At 32.4% G+C, this 22,702-nt stretch overlaps 1 protein-coding gene across 1 annotated transcript; it reads left to right on the forward strand.

Moving 5' to 3' along the window:
* The first annotated feature begins 15,173 nt into the window (after positions 1–15,173).
* Positions 15,174–18,360, forward strand: LOC140891559 (protein DETOXIFICATION 25-like). Its single transcript, XM_073300112.1, has 9 exons — positions 15,174–15,375; positions 15,830–16,076; positions 16,222–16,763; positions 16,858–16,944; positions 17,023–17,079; positions 17,186–17,424; positions 17,609–17,727; positions 17,889–17,975; positions 18,063–18,360. Exons 2-9 carry the CDS (start codon positions 15,834–15,836, stop codon positions 18,141–18,143), a joined length of 1,455 nt encoding a protein of 484 aa, XP_073156213.1. The 5' UTR covers positions 15,174–15,375; positions 15,830–15,833; the 3' UTR covers positions 18,144–18,360.
* Positions 18,361–22,702: the final 4,342 nt, after the last annotated feature.

Below are 22,702 nucleotides of genomic sequence, written 5' to 3' on the forward strand. Positions count from 1 at the left end.
ATGAAATGGTCGACCTACTGGCCAAAGCCCGGCCACGCGTGGCTGTCATAGGAGCTTCACGTGCCTTTACGGTGACCAAGCTCCACCGATTTTGCCGTGCCGACAGTGGCCGTGGAATATCCGACACAAATTATGACTTCTGGCCAAGTTTCAGAAATTTTGGTTAAGTACTTTAATTTCTGTGATTTGTTTTAAAGTTTGAATATGATTTTTATAGACATTGTGATCATATGAGTGTTTGGATAAATATAACTAGCTTCTTTAGTTACAAAAATACATTATAGTAGAGTCAACAGTTTTTTTATAAATTTTTGCACTTAAAATTTGTAAAGATTTGAGTTATATATATATTGGTGTTTTGATTAAAGATACTAGAAAGTTTGTGTGATTGTGTTTGGATTCTTTATATATATATATATATATATATATATATATATATATATATATATATATATATAATATATGCTATTAAGTGGTTAGAAGAAATTCTGAACTTATACAAGTAATTAAATCATAAATTTTTAAGGATCACTTTAATAATAAAATTACAGCTTGATCTTTTTGAAGAATTACTTAAATACCTAAGGTTTCTAAGACACTAAATAAAAGTTCATTAAAATCCATGTGTTAATACTGCATACTTTGGTACACCATAGGAAAAGTAATTTACTAATGATGATCACCATGATTAATAGGATTTGCTTATTATTTGGATTTTCACACTCAAATACAGTAAGTTGCTAATGTGAGGAATATTACCTTTTTGTACAACCCTTTTGGCATTCGGCCTGGAAATTATAATAAGATATCATCACAAATATTGTTCATCCTATTTTGTTGATTTGTTTTTGCTTATACATGATTATTGTATTTATCTAAATGAAATAATGTTTTGGTTTATCATCGAACGAATGAATGTATGATCGAAAGATCAAATGATTGAATGAATAAAGGTTATTAACCAAAGAAATTAAGAGCCCTGGACAACGAACTTCGGTCTGGAGATTGAGTCTACTGTGTTACGCCTTAAACGCATACAAATCTCGTGTTATGAGATTAATGTTTTTAATGCATTAACAAGTCTCATAATATTATGTTTTGATGATTACAAAACTCGGTTAATTGTTACTAACCATTTAAAATGAGATTTTACAGATTAGATTTATTGATGATTAAATTCTTGGAAGCTATTTTGAAGCTATACATGTATTTATAAAGTCTTGTATTGCTCATTGAATGGATGAAACATTGTTAAGAGATATGAAGAAAAAGACAAGAAGAAGCCAAAGTATGGAGCAGCAACTTCCGAAAATTACTGGGAATTTTCTATGCATTGAAATCCAATCTTCACCAATCATAATCGTGTGAGGAAGTTTTACATGTGCTGTACAGATTTGAGAGCAATCCAACGGCTAGATATGAAGTTATGATTTTTCCACAAAAGTTGTGCAGTACCTATTTCTGCAGAACTTGAAGTGAAGGATGAAGAATCAACTTCTGAAAATTACTGAACGTGCTTGAGACATCCAAATAAAATCTCCACCAATCAAAATCAATATCAGGATGTTTTAAAACTTATATCAAAATTTCATATCAATCCAACGGCTAGATATGGAGTTATGATTTTTCCACAAAGGTTGCACAGTACCTATTTCTGTAGAACATGAAGCAAATGATGAAGATTCAAATTCAGAAATTAACTGGGATTGTTTGAGACATCCAAATCAAATCTCACCAATTAGATTCAAATATAGGATGTTTTACAACCTCTGTCCAAAATTCAGATCAATCCAACGGATGGATATGGAGATATGAATTTTTCAAATTTGTTGCACAGAACAAGTTCAAAAACTTGATGAAGTGACTTCCGAAACTTACTGGAAATGTTTGACTCGTTAAAATCAAATCTTCACCATGCAGAATAAATATCCAGATGTTTTAAAGCTTCAGTTCAAATTTCAGATCAATCCAACGGTTAGATTGGAAGATATGATTTTTCCACAAAATCCGCTCAGTGCTGGGAAAAAGTAGGCAGCGGCGCCGAACACTTTTTGTCACTCCTTGACTTCTTAACACACGCTTCAAGCACTCAAATCAGATTCAATTCTTTGCAAACTATAAATAGAGACCATCCAAGTTCATTTGGAGACATCCCAACTCATCTCTTCTCTCCTTTGCAAGCAATTTCTCACTATCAAAGTGTTTGTGTGATATATTTGAGAGTGTTTGTAAAAATAGTTTGTGAGTTGGTTGTGCTATTGTTGTAAACACTTGAGTGTGAATCCAAGTGTGTTGTGTTATCGTTGTAAGCACTTGAGTGTGAAGCCAAGTGTTTGTGTTGAGGCTATCCTTGGAGCCCTTAAGGCCAAGTGTTCGAGTTGTATCGGCGCGGTGATCGTGTTGAGTTGTACGGCTATCCTTGGAGCCATCAAGGCCAAGAAGTTGAAGTTCTAGTGGATCCTTGGTTAATCGATCTTAACCAAGAAGGGGAGACGTAGATGATTTATCGTCGAACTTCCATAAACATCTCTTATCCTTTTTACTGCTTTATTTATATTACACATTTATTTACCGCACTTATTATTAATTGCTTTAAGTCTTCCGCTTGCGTATTTGCATAATTGCTTTAAATTGCTAAAGTTGCCAATAGAACCTAAATCCCCCCCTCCCCCCCCTAATTAGGTTCTAACAAATGGTATCAGAGCCACCTTTTTACAAAATATTTTCAAAAAAGGCTCTATGGCAAATCTAGCTAGCGATTATGCTCAAGGGCAATCAACCAATCGTCCTCCACTTTTCAACGGCATAAACTACGGATATTGGAAAAATCGAATGTCTCTATATATCCAATCCGTAGATTATGATCTTTGGAAAGTAACCGTGAAAGGTTCTTATGTACCTATGAAAGAGGTTGAAGGGGTTAAAGTTCCTAAAGGAATGGATGACTTTTCAAAGGAGGACATGAAGTTAATTTCTCAAAATGCTAAAGCTATGAATATTTTGCATTGTTCTTTAGATATGAACGAGTACAACCGGATCTCGATGTGCTCCTCCGCAAAAGAGATTTGGGATAAATTGGAGATATATCACGAAGGGACCAATCAAGTCAAGGAAACAAAGATCGATCTACTCCAACTCAAATACGAAACATTTGAGATGGAAACCAATGAGGATGTTGACACAATGTTCCGAAGGCTTAATCAAATAATCAATGAGTTAGCTCAACTTGGAGAGCAATATCCATCCAAGCAAGTTTGGAGGAGAGCTCTACGCGCCCTACCCAAGGAGTGGGATGCCAAGAGGACGGCCATCATTGAGTCCAACAAAGGTGACGCCGCATCCTATGATCTTGACCAACTTCATGGGACCCTAAAAACCCATGAGTTGGAAGTATCCACAAGAAAGGAAGCGAAGAAAGAAGATGAAAAGATCAAGGCAAAGGGGATTGCCTTATCTAGCCAAGTTGAAGAAAATGATGATGAAGACATGGTGCTCTTTGCAAGGAAATTCAAAAGATTTATGCGAGGAAATAACTTCAAAAAGAAGACCGAAAAAGAAGTAACATACTATAACTATCAACAACAAGGCAACTATGCAAATGAGTGTCCTCTCAAGAAGAAGGTCGACAAGGGAAAGAAGAAAGCACTTATAGCCACTTGGAGCGATAGCGACGATGACGAGGAGGAAGCTAACATCTGCCTCATGGCTAAAAGTGATGACATCGTCTCCGACGACGATGACGAGGTACCTTCCTATGACGAACTACTACATGCATATAAACATATATTTGATATGGCTAAGTCACTTAGAAAGGAAAATAGAAACCTCAAAAATGAATTAGAAACTAAGGGGCATGAGAACCTAAGATTAAAGGATGACATAGCTCACTTAGAAAAATCTTTTGATAAATTCAATGTTAGTAGTAATAATTGAATAACTTACTAAGCATGCAGAAATGTAGTTTTGATAAGGATGAAATAGGATATGGTAAGAAATCAATAGACTTCACTAGTCTAATTGCTAAAGCAAAAATGAGATCACCCCCTACATGATCTTACTGCTGTAAATGCTAGACATAAATGTAGATTTTTAAAATATCAATATGATAAAAAGATCTATATGAAATGGAGGCCTAAGAGTACTTAACAACTCATCAGTTGGCATTATGAGATCATGATCTAAGGGAGTTCATCATAGACCGGTTTAAACTGCCTTGACTTGCGACTGGTCTTCCTGATGAACGCTGCTCTATCCAAGAAAATAGGTTTTTAAAGAGGCCATAGCCCTACCTACTACTGGGAGCACTTTTGGAAAGTGGCGATGATGTTGCTATGAAAGATTGAACTCTTAGAAATCTATTTTGTATTTCTCTTTTCTAACACTGTGGACCCAAAAGAACTAAAGGGTACCAAAATCAATTCTTGCAGGGAAATAGAAAAACTGTTCTCCCTAGCATATGGTATCTAAACAGTGGATGCTCTAGACATATGACCGGGAACAAGAAGCTACTCCAATCGGTCAAACCAAAGGAGAAAGGAACTGTCACCTTTGGAGACAACAGCAAATGAGTTATCGAAGGAATCGGCTCAATAGGTATATCTGAATCCTGCTTGATTGATGATGTACTCCTAGTGAAAGGACTTAAGCATAACTTACTAAGCATAAGTCAATTGTGCGATAGAGGTTATGAAGTCAAATTCACTCCCCAACACTGCACTATATCACTCACGACTGACAAATCCATAAATTTCAAAGGATATAGAAGTGAAAATGTATACAAGATTTCTTTAAACAATTTATCTTTATCAAATATTAAAAGCCTTGTATCCTTGAATGTTGATGACAACATTCTTTGGCATATATGACTAGGTCATGTTGGTCCTAGTACCATAGAAAAACTTTTTAAACTTGATTTAGTTGTTGGTATGTCAAAACTCAATTTAAAATTAGATTCTGTTTGTGATGCGTGTCAACTTGGCAAACACACAAGGGAATATTTTAAAAGCAAAAATTTTGTATCAACTTCTATGCCCCTTGAACTTCTTCACCTAAATCTATGTGGTCTCTCGAGGAACGCTAGCCTAGGAGGGAAGCTTTATGCATTTGTCATTGTGGATGATTTTTCACGTTTCACGTGGACACTGTTTTTAGCCCACAAAAATGATGTCTTTGATTATTTTAAAACTTTTGTCAAACGAGTTGAGAATGAGAAAAATCTTTCAATAAAATAGATCCGTAGTGACCACGGAACTGAATTTTAAAATGAGTGTTTTACAAACTTTTGTGAAGAGAAAGGCATCGGTCACAATTTTTCTTGTCCTAGGACTCCTCAACAAAATGGGGTCGTTGAGAGGAAAAATAGGACACTTGTGGAGATTGCAAGGACCATGATATGTGAGCATTCTCTACCAAAATATTTTTGGGCTGAAGCAATGAACACTGCCTGTTACATCATCAATCGTGTATCAATAAGGTCAATTCTCAAGAAAACTCCATATGAATTATGGAAAGGGAGAAAGCCTAACATTTCATACTTTCGGGCTTTCGGTTCCAAATGCTATATACATAATAACGATAAGGACAACCTTGGAAAATTTGATGCCAAATCCGACAAAGGTATTTTTCTTGGGTATTCCACAAAAAGTAAGGCTTTTAGAGTTTTTAATAAACGTACTTTACTTGTTGAAGAATCTATGCATGTTGTATTTGATGAATCTATGTCTATAGTTCCTCGTAATACTAACGATGATGTAGAACTTCTCGAAGAAGATATGGCTTCATCAAGCTTAAATGATATAGATGTTTCTGTTGAGGAAACACCACTTCCGTAGGATTGGATGCTTCACAAAGATCATCCTATGGATCTTATCATTGGAAGTCCTTCGAAGGGAATAACCACTCGCTCTTATCTTAATAATATTTGCAATCATCTTGCTTTTGTTTTGCATGTTGAACCTAAGTGTATTGATGATGCTTTATTAGATGATTCATGGATTATTGCTATGCAAGATGAATTAAATGAATTCAAGCGCAATGATGTTTGGAATCTTGTTCCTAGGCCGCATGATAGATCTATTATTGGTTCTAAATGGGTCTTTAGGAATAAACTTGACGAGCATGGTACTATCACTAGAAATAAAGCTAGGCTTGTAGCTAAAGGATATAGTCAAGAAGAAGGCATTGATTATGATGAAACTTATGCGCCTGTTGCTAGACTAGAATATATTCGCATGCTACTTGCTTTTGCTTGCTCTAGAAATTTTAAGTTATTTTAAATAGATGTCAAAAGTGCATTCTTGAATGGTGAATTAAAAGAGGAAGTGTACATTGAACAACCTGATGGATTTGTTGATGCATTATTGCCTGATCATGTGTATAGATTAAACAAAGCTTTGTATGGTTTGAAACAAGCTCCTAGAGCTTGGTATGAAAAACTATCAACTTTCCTTCTCTCAAATGGTTTTTCGAGAGGAAAGATTGACATTACCTTATTTACCAAAAATATCAAAGATGATTTATTGATTGTGCAAATTTATGTTGATGACAAAATTTTTGGTTCTACTGACGAAACTCTCTGTCAAGATTTCTCCAAGCTTATGCAGGAACACTTTGAGATGAACATGATGGGAGAACTTAACTATTTCCTCGGATTGCAAATCAAACAGTGCAAGGATGGGTTCTTTGTGAATCAAAGCAAATACATCAAGGAGATTCTAAAGAAGTTTGGGATGGAGAATACAAAATCATCATCTACACCAATAAGCACAACAATCAGACTCGACAAGGATGAAAATGGTAAATCTGTAGATCAATCTTCCTTTCGTAGTATGATTGGCTCCTTAATTTATGCTACTGCTAGTAGACCTGACATTATTTTTAGTGTTTGCTTGTGTGCACGATTTCAATCATGTCCAAAGGAATCACATTTATTCGCCTTAAAACGCATTTTCAAATATCTTTCAAATACTCCAAATCTCGGCTTGTGGTATTCAAAAAATTCTTTCTTTGATTTAAAAGCATATTGTGATGCCGACTTTGGTGGATATAAGGTGGACAGGAAAAGCACTAGTGGAACTTGCTTCTTTCTAGAAAATTGTTTAGTTTCTTGATTTTCAAAGAAACAAAATTGTGTTGCGTTGTCAACGACCGAAGCCGAATATATGGTTGCCGGTAGTTGTTGTGCGCAAATTCTTTGGATGAAGCATCAATTGCTTGACTATGATGTATCTTTTTCAAAAATTCCTATTTTCTGTGACAACACTAGCGCCATATGTCTTACAAAGAATCCGATTCAACATTCGCGCACCAAACATATTGACATTCGTCATCATTTTATTCGTGACCACATCGAACGAAATGAAGTTGAACTTCAATATGTTGACACAACTAATCAAATTGCTGATATTTTTACAAAACCACTAGATAAAAATAATTTTATTCGTTTGCGTGGTGAACTTGGCATGATTGAGTTGTAATCGCTTGTAGACATAAGTTTAAATTTAATGTCATATTAAGGGGGAGCTTAATATAAAATTCGAGCAACTTAATTTTGGATAATACAAATTAATTGTATTTATTCAATATTATACGCTCATATTTTATTATTTATGTGAAATTTATGTGTTGCATTTTAGAAATCATATTTCAATTCTCATGTTTTTGCATTTACTTTTCCAGTCTTTTTGATTATCACAAAAAGGGGGAGAATTAGTTTGGTTAAATACTTTAACTAAGGGGGAGAGTTAGTTTGGTTAAATGCATGGAGAATAAAACTGGTTATTTGATAAACAAACTCTTCTTAACTAATTTTTTAAATTAGGGGGAGTTTTATTCATGCAATTATATTGTGCAAATTTAAATTGTCTATTTAATATTATACATTTATTTCTCCTATTTAACCAAGTTTTGTGATCATCAAAAAGGGGGAGATTGTTACGCCTTAAACGCATACAAATCTCGTGTTATGAGATTAATGTTTTTAATGCATTAACAAGTCTCATAATATTATGTTTTGATGATTACAAAACTCGGTTAATTGTTACTAACCATTTAAAGTGAGATTTTACAGATTAGATTTATTGATGATTAAATTCTTGAAAGCTATTTTGAAGCTATACATGTATTTATAAAGTCTTGTATTGCTCATTGAATGGATGAAACATTGTTAAGAGATATGGAAAAAAAAACAAGAAGAAGCCAAAGTATGGAGCAGCAACTTCCGAAAATTACTGGGAATTTTCTAGGCATTGAAATCCGATCTTCACCAGTCATAATCGTGATAAGGAAGTTTTACATGTGCTGTCCAGATTTTAGAGCAATCCAACGGCTAGATATGAAGTTATGATTTTTCCACAAAAGTTGTGCAGTACCTATTTCTGCAGAACTTGAAGTGAAGGATAAAGAATCAACTTCTGAAAATTACTGGACGTGCTTGAGACATCCAAATCAAATCTTCACCAATCAAAATCAATATCAGGATGTTTTAAAACTTATATCAAAATTTCATATCAATCCAACGGCTAGATATGGAGTCATGATTTTTCCACAAAAGTTGCACAGTACCTATTTCTGCAGAACATGAAGCAAATGATGAAGATTCAAATTCAGAAATTAACTGGGATTGTTTGAGACATCCAAATCAAATCTCCACCAATCAGATTCAAATTTAGGATGTCGTACAACCTCTGTCCAAAATTCAGATCAATCCAACGGATGGATATGGAGATATGAATTTTGCAAATTTGTTGCATAGAACAAGTTTGAAAACTTGATGAAGTGACTTTCGAAAATTACTGGAAATGTTTGACTAGTTAAAATCAAATCTTGACGTTCAAAATACAGATCCAGATGTTTTAAAGCTTCAGTTCAAATTTCATATCAATCCAACGGTTAGATTGGAATATATGATTTTTCCACAAAATCCGCTCAGTGCTGGGAAAAAGTAGGCAGCGGCGCCGAATACTTTTTGTCACTCCTTGAATTCTTAACACACGCTCCAAGCACTCAAATCAGATTCAAATCTTTTCCAACTATAAATAGAGGTCATCCAAGTTCATTTGGAGACATCCCAACTCATCTCTTCTCTCCTTTGCAAGCAATTTCTCACTATCAAAGTGTTTGTGTGATATATTTGAGAGTGTTTGTAAAAATAGTTTGTGAGTTGGTTGTGCTATTGTTGTAAACACTTGAGTGTGAAGCTAAGTGTGTTGTGCTATCGTTGTAAGCACTTGATTGTGAAGCCAAGTGTTTGTGTTGAGGCTATCCTTGGAGCCCTTAAGACCAAGTGTTCGAGTTGTATCGGCGCGGTGATCGTGTTGAGTTGTACGGCTATCCTTGGAGCCATCAAGGCCAAGAAGTTGAAGTGTTAGTGGATCTTTGGTTAATCGATCTTAACCAAGAAGGGGAGACGTAGACGATTTATCGTCGAACTTCCATAAACATCTCTTATCCCTTTTACTGCTTTATTTACATTACGCATTTATTTACCGCACTTATTATTAATTGCTTTAAGTCTTCCGCTTGCGTATTTTCATAATTGCTTTAAATTGCTAAAGTTGTCAATAGAACCTAAATCCCCCCCCCCCCCAATTAGGTTCTAACACACTGGACAACGAACTTTGGTCTGGATATTGAGTTCAATGAACAACGGGTTAAACCCAGGTATATGGTTCATCTGAATAACGAGACTTCGGTCAGGGTATATTTGTTCACTTTGGATCATCGTTATCATCATCATCGAAATGGTTATTGCTGAACTATTGAATTCTTACACACTTGTATTAGCTTTGTTACTCCTAACATTTATTATTATTTCAAAGAAATATGTTATCCTATGAATTATTACTTATTCTCACTGAGTCCTTAAAGACTTAACCTCCATATTTTCTATCTATTGTAATTTCCAGAGCCACGGTTCCCAGAATTGGAAAAGGAAGAAAATGACAGTGACTATCCATCTTTTGACTCAAATAAGTTTTAGATTTTTGTTTATGTTGTCTCTGTTATGTTTATCAAAGTTCGTTTATCTAGTAAAAAATAAAGTAATGTCTTTTCTAGTATTTTATGTATTACTACATGATAAGAACAGTCTTATTGTATCAAGGAACCATTTTGTAATATTATTATAAATCGCTTCCGCATATGTTGTTAGTTCAAATGATCTGTTACTATCGAGGAAATTTTGAATAGGGACACAATTGATACAAAGAGTGTTGTTAGGGAATGTGGCATTTAATAAAGGTTAGACCCCAAGCCGGGTGCCACGGGGAGGATACCATCTAGGTGACCGAGAAGATCAAGGCCGCAAAAGAGGGCAATGAATTGAGATTTCTAGGAGAAATAATTAGATTTACTGAGTTTACAAAGTAATTGCGCAACAGTGTTGATGGTGAGGAGTTTTTGGGCAGATTTTGTGGTTAGGATGGTGTTAGCATTTTAGTTAGAAGCCATTGAGAGGATTGAGAAGGAAAAAAAATAGGTTCGTGAAAGAAGAGCTCTTGATACCATATAAGAGATGAATAGATGCTGAAAAACTTATTTTCATCGTATTTCTTAACGTGTGTATACAAAACAAATATATAGAATTTCTGTAACAACATATCAACAATTCAAAAGTATTGTTACACAAATCGTGTAGATAAGATATTCATTTGGATAGAGTATTTGAATTTTGAGCTTGATCCAAATCTCTATCGTATATATATATATATGTGTGTGTGTGTGTGTGTGTGTGTGTGTGTATGTACATATATATATATTTGATGACAGATGCAACATGTATGCAGTATTACTAGTTAATATTAACAATCAATTGAACTTAAATCGATAATAGATTTTTCTAATCTTCTTGAACTTATCGAAATTTTTTTCCCGAATATTATTTTAAAATATTTTACATATGATTTTCGTTACCTCATCACATAGAATTTTTTGTAAATTTAAAATTTAATATATATGCTCCATCACACATCTTATTGGATTTTAGTGTGAGAATACTGTAAATTGGTTAACTTCAATTTTTTTTAATGTCGTGTAAATAGCAATGTGAGAACCCGTTTTTTTATAAAGCCCATAGAAATTGGGATAATGCTTTAACACAAGATTTGGAACAAATTTGGCCCATATAGACTTAACTGTTGAAGCCCTATTTTTTAAACTTGCAACCCAAGGAAATCAAAATTTTGGAAATGAAATCAATCTTGATTAAGTAGCCGCGTTATTTCCATTCTTTAGGATTGTGATGACCGAAATTAAGGGCCCAAATCTTCCTTTAAGTAGAAAGAATCGAGGCTAATTCTTGCACATTATTTCAGCCCTTGCTAAACGTAATCAAGGCTGAAAAAGGGCTACAGATTTATCTCCCCTATCAGCTTTTATTCATGTTCAAAATCTACAGAGAAAACTCAATCAACCCTCCAGCAAAACTCTCAAAATTCGACCCCATAGACTACTGAAATTTCGAACTCCCTCTACGACAAAACTCTGCGCAAATTCAAGAATCTAGAGTTTCCATCGTTTTCATACCAATAACTGTAAGTGGGCTCATGTACATGCTTTGAAATACTATGTATTCGCTTTAAACTTCGATCATACACCATGTAATTCGTGTCTTTAATATGTATAAGATTTATTCTATACCGTATGATTCCTTCGTATGTCTTGAGATGTTTGATTTAAAAAGTTGATCATATCTCACGTGCTTTTGTGTCCTTTGAATTTTATATGTTTCCTTTGAATCATTCGTTATGCTTTGAGATTTCAAACGACGCTATTATGATTTGATTTTGAAGTGGAAAGAAAACATGAAAAGATGAGATATGACCCAAACATGGTGGGTATAAAACCATTATATTGGCCCCTACACGGTGGGTATGAAACTGTTATATTGACCTCTCCCCTTAGAGGAGTAACATATAGGGGACATATTTATATGACCCTTACACGGTGGGTATAAAACTGTTATATTGGTCCCTACACGGTGGGTATAAAACCGTTATATATATTGGCCTTGCCCCTTAGAGGTAACATATAGGAGACAGAAAAATGAACCATGAATAATGAAATGAAGTTTAGTGACATATATATGTTTATGTCCTGTTTCTGATATGGTTTGATGCTCCGTTTTTAGTTCTGTTTCTGTCATGTTTTGACTCATGTCGTGATACGTCCTGAGACATGTCACATCCAAAATCGTATTTATATGCATATGACTGTTATGAATAGTGAGATGAATTCCAGAATCATGTCTATACGTGTTTCTCCTCTGATATGTTTTAATGTTTCGTTTGAGTATTGTACCTATCTTGTCTTGACTCGTGTTGTGATATGCTCTGAGACATGTTACGTTCAGAACCATTTTCATATATATGTATTTTGTATTTTGGGTGTACGAACGCCCCCCCACTTGCTGAGTGTTTCCCAAAACACTCACCCCTTACTTTCCTCCCCAGTTTGGAATAAAGATCAAGTCTAAGATGATGACAAGACATGTTTTTGGGTTGGTGGTCAAGTTTCAAGACAAGAAGATTTCTGGATTTGTTTTTAGTTTGTTTTCCTTATGTTATCGCTTCCGCATTCTTATTTTGACTTGTAGAAGACAATTTTGTTTTATGTAATAGATTGACTTTATGGTCTTTTAATGAACTACGAGACTTATTGTTGCAATATTAAATTGTTTAATAATACCAGTGTCGTGTCTCGGTCTCAGGGTGTGACAAGCAAAGCCCAGAGTTTTTTTAAAAAATTAGGTACAAATATACTATGAAAATAATTGTATTAGTATATATTCGTGCGCATCACATGCATATATATCTGAATAACAATGATATCTCCGTGTATGATATCTCCTAGTTGGTATGCCTATTTGGATTGGGTCTTCATCTGGTAAGTAGGTATTCATCCAACCACTGGCCACATATTCATCGATCGTTACGATGCTTCTTCCGGTAAAAATGAGATACTCGTACGGATCTTGATCTCGGGAAATTATGTAAGAAAAAAAATAAAAAAATAACGTCAAACTTGTTAATAACCAAATGAGGTACTCGTTCGGATCCTGATCAACTTACTCCCACTACACCTTTTCCTCAGGCAGCTCTCGTGCTTGTTAATCCGACGAATCAAATTAATTATGTCAGTAAGTCCCCTTTTTGTTGCATGGAATCGACAAGATCAACTTCTTTTTTTCTTTTTTATTGGCTTCTATGACAGAGAGTGTTCAGAGCCAAATGATCAGTTGTACTACTACTGCCCAACTCTGGTAGCGGGTTTCATGCTTTTTTGCTACTCAATCAAAGGATCGAGTGATGCACTTTAAACTCCAGCTTAAACAATTAAGAAATGGAGTTTGAGTATGAAGGATTATCTTGCCAAGATGAAAGGATATGTGGATACTCTAGCTGCATATGGTCATCCCATTCCGATGAAGAGCGTGTTCTCTATGTTCTGGGAGGAGTTGGACTTGAATATGATTCGGTGGTTGTTCACGTCACGTCTAGGATCGACTATTCCATCTGTCAATGTCACACACTTCTCACAATCCAAAGAAAGAACCTCACAACATCTGGTTAATAATTTTTTAAAAAAATTTCGATACATTATATTAAAATTTAAAACTTGAAGAACATTTTTATTATATCGATTTCATCTCTAAGTTATGTAAATATTATTTTTCTTACAAACAAGACGATAATACTTTTGATGTACTAAAGGTTTTAGAGACATTAAATAGATTTGAATATACATTTCTTTTCAAAATAGACAAGACATTTTGAGATAAAAGACATAATGTTGGCACTTGTAGACATTCAAAATCAAAGTAAAAATTTAAGTTATCAAAATATTGGAAGCAAAAAGATATCAGTAAATTTTAAACAATAACAAATTAAAAGAAAAGAAAAGTCCAACTGAGGTATCGATCATTAATGATATTGTTATACAAATAATAATAGAAGATGATTAAAACATAAGAATGGAGATTGAGAATGATGAAATCATTGCTCCCTTGCGAGGGAAGGCTTTAGCATAAATAAATAAAAATGTCCAACAAAAGAATAAATATATGAAAATGAAAATGATAGGTTGTGACAACACCACATAAATAGTTACCGAAGATTACAAGAATATTGCTTCTTTTCACAAAGAAGAAACGACCAATGACTAAGAAAAAAATCGTGAAAGAGAAAAAAAACCAAAATATAAAAGAATAAAATATTTGAAACAATAATTTAATTTAAAGTTTAAAATGCATTATATACATTGCATTTTGATTTTTCATAAATCAAGTGGTAAATAAGGTGGTAAACAAAATGTATTATATTTTTTTTTCTTCTTTCCAATTTTATTTTAATAACTTTGTTATAATAATAATTTTAAATTATAATTTTCTCAATGTCTAATTTATACAATATTATAAGATTGAATACTAATATGTTTTTTAACAATTATAAATTCAATTAGATTTGTGACACATAAAATTTTTTGAACAAAGATCATTTTCAAGCATTTTATAATACACGTTGTACAAATTATAAAACGTTAAAATGTAAGTGTATTGTCACGTTCATTGCATGATATCTTCACCTAATTTTATAAAAAAAATTAAAACAATTTTACCCACAACGTATTGTTAATTTTCCGAACCTAGCTCGTATACTTCTTTCAGCTTGCCGGTTGATTCTTATGTCTGGATCAATCACTGCACCAACACCAACACCAACACCAACCACCGGTAGTTAAGTGAATCCGCAAATTAAGAGTGTCGACCAGTAAGTTAATTCAGAATGATTCTGCAAAAACTTTCGATTTCATATGCTCACCCTGGCCAATGTTTTATATATATAATATTTTTATTATTTAATTAAGAAAATAAATTACAAGCTTTTAACATTGTCTTTGATTTTGTCGGTTGCCATTGCTACAATAAAGAAAACATTTTTAGTTGGAAAAGAAGTTGAACCCATGGCCATTAACCAAATGTTTATCTATTCAACTAACTCGAAACTCCATAAATCTTTTTGTTTATGCAACATGGGGTTTTTAATTTTCGTGTTCAGGAAAATAATTCTGCATTTGAGTTATATTATTTTAAATATTTATATTTCCTCTTAAAAAAAACGATATAGAAATAATTATTTAATATTTATTAGTTTTTTTTAGATAAAAAAAATAAAGTTTTATATCAAATTTCAAATAATTTCCTCCTCGTGCATCCACCAGGTTGGTTACTAAATGTTAACCGATCGCTCCACCTACCCAACAGTATTAACTATCAACTTCATCTCCTCTCTTCACACCAAAAAAAAAAAACAGTAGTTACAAAATCTGCAAAAACCTTTTGATTTCATCGGCAAGCTTCTGGGGTATCCCTTTGTCCATGTAAAATGTTTCTGCATTTGATTCATACTACTCAAGTCTTTATATTTCTTGCATCCTTATTCACGTGTACTGTAGTTGCTACATGATGTTCATGTTTCTTGATCTTGTTCGTATTCCAACCATGTCCTATAATGTGCTAAAATCTAAATATAACTTTTTTATTATCTTTTTCGTAAAATCTTTTTCAAAGGTGGCTGCATGTATGCTTTAGCTAATCACTATTTCGTACGTGAGTTTGTATGCAATTTAAGGATATTACAGCTTTTGGTTGGAACCAAGATTTTGACTTGTTGGTGAAGTAGTACTGGAAAAAAGTCATGTCTTTTTGAATAAGGGAAGAATAAAAAAAAGGTCTAATTCATATATAGGGGAAATTATGCCACTTGCCGACAGTGGTTAATCATATATAATATGATGAATCGGCTAAAGAAATTTCAATCATTCATTGTTGCAGAGCGATGGACGACGCGATCCAAGAGAAGCTGCTGAAGTACTCAGGACAGGAGTGTGATTTGAAAGGGAGAATTTGCCAAGAATCGAAAAAGATATGGCGGGTCGCCTTGCCCGGTGTGATATCGAGAGTATCGGCTTTCGGCACCGTTGTAGTTACACAATCATTTGTTGGGCACATAAGTTCCGTGGATCTTGCTGGTTACGCACTTGTTCAGAGTTTGCTCCTCCGATTCGTTAACGGGATACTGGTAATATTCATTTTTCACTAAATTAATCTTTTAACTCTAATGATTAGATATTTAGATTTGGAGATACTTTCTTGAGTTTTAAATAAACTTCTTGCGCTGCTAAAACAATGTGATCAGAGAGTTGTCATATATATTATTTTTGCAGATAGGAATGTCTAGTGCAACCGAGACGCTATGCGGGCAAGCGTTTGGAGCAAAACAGCACCATATGATGGGTATTTTCTTGCAAAGATCATGGTTCGTTGATCTCATCACAATGACAATCTTACTTCCTGCATTTTTATTCGCAACGCCAATCTTTAAGCTCCTCGGTGAAGACGAGACTATCGCAAAATCTGCAGGACATATTTCTCTGTGGTTCATTATCTACTGTTATGGACTCGTCTTTAGCTTGACGATACAGATGTATCTGCAAGCACAGCAAAAGAACATGGTCATTGCATGGCTTTCGATTATGCAGTTCGTGATCCATATTCCCCTGTCTTGGCTTTTTGTTAATGTCCTGGGTTTCGGGATCAATGGTGCAATGGGTTCTCTGTGTACATCTTTATGGTTTGTTGTGTTTGGAGAGTTTATATACCTATTTGGCGGCTGGTGTGCTGATTCTTGGAAAGGATTCACCGTGGCTGCACTCAAGGATGTTCTCCCGGTCGTCAAACTCTCCATTTCTTCTGGTCTTATGATTTGGTAAAATGTTTTCCTTTTCATGTTTAGGTTTCAGTGAATGTCGTATACTTGTATTAATTGTTGATCGATGATGATGATGATGATCATTGTATAGTTTGGAGATGTGGTACTATGCCATTCTTGTGTTAGTAGCAGGATACATGAAAGATGCAGAGGTTGCCATTTCTGCCTTCTCTGTTTGGTAAGAATTTTGATTCAGTTTCATCCTGTTTTTCGCGGGTTTATGTAAACATGGACACTAAAATCCTCCGAGTCTCAGCACCAACATCAACGGCTGGGAATTCATGATATGCTTGGGGCTGCTTGGTGCGGCATGGTAAGCATTCGTTCTGTACACTAATTGCTTCAATTCAAACCCATTTATTATCCCCCAAAGGTTCAAACTTTTTGCTTGAAGAATCGCTTTTCTTTCGATGTTGTAGCGTGCGTGTTGCAAATGAACTCGGGAGAGGAGATGCTAAAGCTGTTACATTTTCAATCAAAGTCGTACTCTCCACTTCAGTTGCATTAGGGGTCTTCTTTTGGATTCTTTGCTTAGTGTTTGGGAGAAAAATTGGATACGTCTTTAGCAATGATGAAAATGTTGCCCAGACTGTGTCGGATCTCTCTATTCTGCTCGCATTCTCCGTGTTGTTCAATAGCATTTACCCAGTTCTCTCAGGTTTTTCTCATTTTCATTTTCACTATCTGGATTGAAATACTTCTCCATGACTGATTTCTAATTCGAAACCTTGGTATTTAATCTACGCTTTTGTGACATATAAATGTTTCAAGCAAATGAAATATGTGAGGTCCAAATCTATATGTCATGCCTGAAAATTCCCGGAGTTTCGTTGTGGTGTCAGGTGTGGCTGTAGGAGCTGGTCTGCAAGGAACGGTAGCTATTCTCAACGTCGTTTGCTACTATCTGATCGGTTTACCTATCGGCCTGGTTCTTGGATATGTGACCAATCTTCAAGTTAAGGTAACACTAGGCGTTCCCTGTACAACTAACTAAATGTTTACAATTTGAGCACAGATAATATACAGAACCTCCTTTGTTTAACTAAATGAAATTCGAATTTTCGTATCTTGAACTCAATATTTCTAGAAGTTTATATTTGAAAAATGAGGATGATCTAACAGGGACTTTGGGTCGGAATGCTGTGTGGAGTCATCGCGGAGACGCTTGCTCTGAGTTTGATGATGTGGAGAATAAACTGGGATGAAGAGGTATTAATCTCCATTCGCCGGATGGATTGAATATTTCTATCATTTTATTTCATGTCGGGGCTAAGACTCAGATGATGGGCATAACAGGTATTGAAAGCTTCAGCGCGACTCAAAAGATGGTACTTGGAAACTCCAGATGAGGCTATTCAAGCGACCAATCCTGCTTGAGTTGTAGCTCGGAACAGAAGCGTCGACAAAGTGTGGTTGTGCAACTTCAATCAATGAAATATGTTCAAAGTTGGTGTTTAACTCTTTTGAATGTTATGCATATTTATTTCCCTGTCGGAGATGATCTAGTTCTGCGAAAGAAGCCTTCAGTTCCTGTCTTTAATTTGAGTTTTTATATAGTGTCATTCATTTTTGGAGAACTGTACTTGGTATTTCTTTTAATCAGTGACTCATGAGAAACAACAGTATTTGTTCTCTGCATTGCATTATATAGTTGGATCTTGGTTATGCCTTTCGCGTAAAGGATTGCCATCGAACAACAAGAAACACATCACAAGACAAGATGAATGCTAACGCGACACATGGAATATCAAAGAAGACAGTTCTTTTTTCCAGTTTATTGCATAGACGACCCATGCACCACACAATTAAAGTAGCTAGCTAGCTTAAATCAGACATGTGTCTCATTTTTGGTCTTGGAGCCGCTGCACAAGAGGCAGAGTCTCGGGGGGCATCCGCAAGCACAGTCACACAAACAATCATCCTGCAGTTTCCTTTGGTATCTCTCTGTGGAACATTCTCGATTAAGGTTCCAATGTACTTCTTGAAACCTGCAGTGATATCTATTACTACTATAGTTTTTTTTTATTGTGTATATACATCTTTATCATTTCATTCTATATAAATGAGATAATAACGAGGGTTATATAAGTAAAATTACAAAAAAAAAAAAAGGGACAAAATTGAAAAATGCACAAGACAATTAATGTAATAATTTTACATATAACTTTCATTTTAATCAACTCTATTTAATTTTATTTCTTTCATTCAATTCTTTCCTATTATTAATTGGAACAAATTTTCACACACATTTTATATGTTATTATTATTATTATATTTTTTCATTTTGTCCATTATTTGTAATATTTCAATATAATTTTTTTAATAATATATTAATATTATTCAATCAAATAATATAATATTGTCACCTTGCAAACAAATGCATACACTAAATTTATACACATTTTGTCCACTTTACTTCCTTTCTACTATTAATTGTGTTGAATTTTCATACATTAATTTTATATATTATTTTATTTCTATTTCTATTACAAAAGTATGAATGTAGGGTAATAATATTTTATTATCACATTGCAAACAAATGCATCATACACTAAATTTATATACATTTTGACAAATTCTCAAAAAATATTTAAATTTAAAGTAAATAGACTCTATTTAACTTTCATTTTAGTTATATCTTACTATTAATTGTGTCAAATATCTGTCATACATAAAATTTATATGTTCTTCCACTTTACTTTCTTTCTAATATTAATTGTGTTGAATTTTAATACACTAATTTTATATGTTATTGTATTTCTATTTCTATTATAAAAATATGAATGTAGAGGTAAATAATAGAATATTATCACCTTGCAAACAAATGCATACACTAAATTTATATATATATATTGACAAATTTTAAAAAAACATTTAAAGTAAATAGACTCTATTTAATTCCATAACTTTCATTTTACTTCTAGCTTACTATTAATTGTGTCAAATATCTGTCATACATAAAATTTATATGTTATTCCACTTTACTTCATTTTTTTTATTAATTGTGTTGAATTTTCATACATTAATTTTATATGCTATTTTATTTTTTTCATTTCGTCCATGATTGCAATATTCGAATATAAATTTTGTGATAATATATTAATACCAATCAAAAAATATATTATTGTCACCAAATTTATATACATTTTGACACTACTATAAAAGGATGAATGTAGGGATAAAGTTTTTTATTGTGTATATACATCTTTACTCTTTCAATCTATATAAATGAGATAATAATGAGGGTTACATAAGTAAAATTACAAAAAAGAAAGGAACAGAGTTGGAAAATCCACAAGACAATTAATGTAATAATTTCACATATAACTTCCATTTTAATGAATTCTATTTAATTCTATTTATTTCATTTCATTTTTTTCCTATTATTAATTGGAACAAATTTTCATACACACACTTTATATGTTATTATTATATTTTTTCATTTTGTCCATTATTTGTAATATTCCAATATAACTTTTTAATAATATATTAATATTATTCAATCAAATAATATAATATTTTCACCTTGCAAACAAATGCATACACTAAATTTATACACATTTTGTCCACTTTACTTCCTTTCTACTATTAATTGTGTTGAATTTTCATACATTAATTTTATATGTTATTTTATTTCTATTTTTATTACAAAAGTATGAATGTAGGGTAAATAATATTTTATTATCACCTTGCAAACAAATGCATCATACACTAAATTTATATACATTTTGACAATTAATTCTCAAAAAATATTTAAATTTAAAGTAAATAGACTCTATTTAACTTTTATTTTAGTTCTATCTTACTATTAATTGTGTCAAATATCTGTCATACGTAAAATTTATATGTTCTTCCACTTTACTTCCTTCCTAATATTAATTGTGTTGAATTTTCATACACTAATTTTATATGTTATTTTATTTCTATTTCTACTATAAAAATATGAATGTAGAGGTAAATAATAGAATATTATCACCTTGCAAACAAATGCATACACTAAATTTATATATATTTTGACAAATTTTAAAAAAAAAACATTTAAAGTAAATAGACTCTATTTAATTCCATAACTTTCATTTTACTTCTAGCTTACTATAAATTATGTCAAATATCTGTCATACATAAAATTTATATGTAATTCCACTTTACTTCTTTCCTTTTATTAATTATGTTGAATTTTCATACATTAATTTTAGATGCTATTTTATTTTTTTATTTCATCCATGATTGCAATATTCGAATATAAATTTTGTGATAATATATTAATACCAATCAAAGAATATATTATTGTCACCAAATTTATATACATTTTGACACTACTATAAAAGGATTAATGGGGGTAAAGTTTTTTATTGTGTATAGAGCTGTCAAACGGGCCAACCCATGGCGGGACGGGGCGGCCCACCAAAAACCCACCTTTTGGCGGGTCAATGGTGGGCTGAAAATCCTCAACCCAACCCAACCCAACCCAAGATGGGTTGCGGGTTAGGCGAGCCGGCCCGCGGGTTGAATCACGACAAATAAAAATAAATAAATAAATATTATAATTAATTATAAATATAATTTCATAAATAAATATTAATAGAAACATATTAATAAAAATTTTAATTATTGATTTTACGTGTATAAATTTAATATAAAGTAATCAATACAAAAAAAATTCACAACTTTTATTAAAAAATACATATATAACAATAAAAATAAAAATAAAATATTAATTTTCAAGGCCCGCGGCGGGCCAACCCGCGCGGGTCGCGGGCCTAGGCGGGTTGGCCCATCTAGGCCCACCTTTTGTTGGGTTGACAAAATTTCAACCCAACCCACTTAAATTGTGTGGTGGGTCGGGCCTAACCCAAATTGACGGCTCTAATTGTGTATATACATCTTTACCCTTTTATTCTATATAAATGAGATAATAATGAGGGTTACGTAAGTAAAATTACAAAAAATAAAGAGACAAAGTTGAAAAATGCACAAGACAATTAATGTAATAATTTCACATATAGCTTTCATTTTAATGAACTCTATTTAATTCTATTTTTTTCATTTCAATTCTTTCCTATTATTAATTGGAACAAATTTTCATACACACATTTTATACGTTATTATTATATTTTTTTTCATTTTGTCCATTATTTGTAATATTCCAATATAAATTTTTTAATAATATATTAATATTATTCAATCAAATAATATAAGGATAATGCTATATGTACATATAGTCTTACATAAGGGTTACACGTCATATTAAATTAGGAAAGTATCTCAATTTTTTTTAAAAAAATTCTTTTTTTTTCAATCTACAATTAATTCTTTGTCTTGCTAAAAAAATCTTTTAACAAAAATATTATTATTTTTTATTACTTACTTATAAAATTAATTTTACTGAGTTCAACAAAAATAAATATTTTATAAAATTTTAAAATATAGTTATGAAAATATAATTATTTACTGAGTTCAACAAAAATAATAATTGTTTATTTTTTTCTATTAAATATATTTTAAAATTTTAAAATTAAAATTTCAAATTTACATCATATATAAGCGAGATTTTATTATTATGTATTTAAATTAAAATATATTTATTTATTATTATGTGTAGTAATTAATTATTTTGTTAAAAAACAAAATAAAAAATCAAATCATTAGGTTTGGGTTGATCGGGTTAGTCGAGTTCGAGTAAGTCGCTATTGTTTTATTCGGATTTGATAAATTTTTAAAAATTTATTTACTTATTTATAGAATTAAAAAATATTTACTATATTTTTATATATTGTATGTTTGAAAAAAAATATTGTATATTGTATCATATATTTTCAACATGTAATAATTATTTTGTAAAATATTAATTTTTAAAAAAAAAATTTATTTTTTGTATTAAGTATATTTTAAACTTTGTACACTTGAACTTTCAAATTTAAATTATATAGAATTAT

Source organism: Henckelia pumila, chromosome 3 (assembly GCF_033568475.1).
Source record: "Henckelia pumila isolate YLH828 chromosome 3, ASM3356847v2, whole genome shotgun sequence".
In the NCBI taxonomy this organism is placed as follows: Eukaryota; Viridiplantae; Streptophyta; class Magnoliopsida; order Lamiales; family Gesneriaceae; genus Henckelia; species Henckelia pumila.

What these genes read in the sequence shown, in the direction of transcription:
- LOC140891559 (XM_073300112.1), top strand. Translation starts at nt 15,834, where the DNA reads ATGGACGACGCGATCCAAGAGAAGCTGCTGAAGTACTCAGGACAGGAG. An exon ending in TCTTCTGGTCTTATGATTTG is followed by an intron (nt 16,764 to 16,857) that starts GTAAAATGTTTT and finishes ATCATTGTATAG; the next exon opens with TTTGGAGATGTGGTACTATG. An exon ending in TGACCAATCTTCAAGTTAAG is followed by an intron (nt 17,728 to 17,888) that starts GTAACACTAGGC and finishes ATGATCTAACAG; the next exon opens with GGACTTTGGGTCGGAATGCT.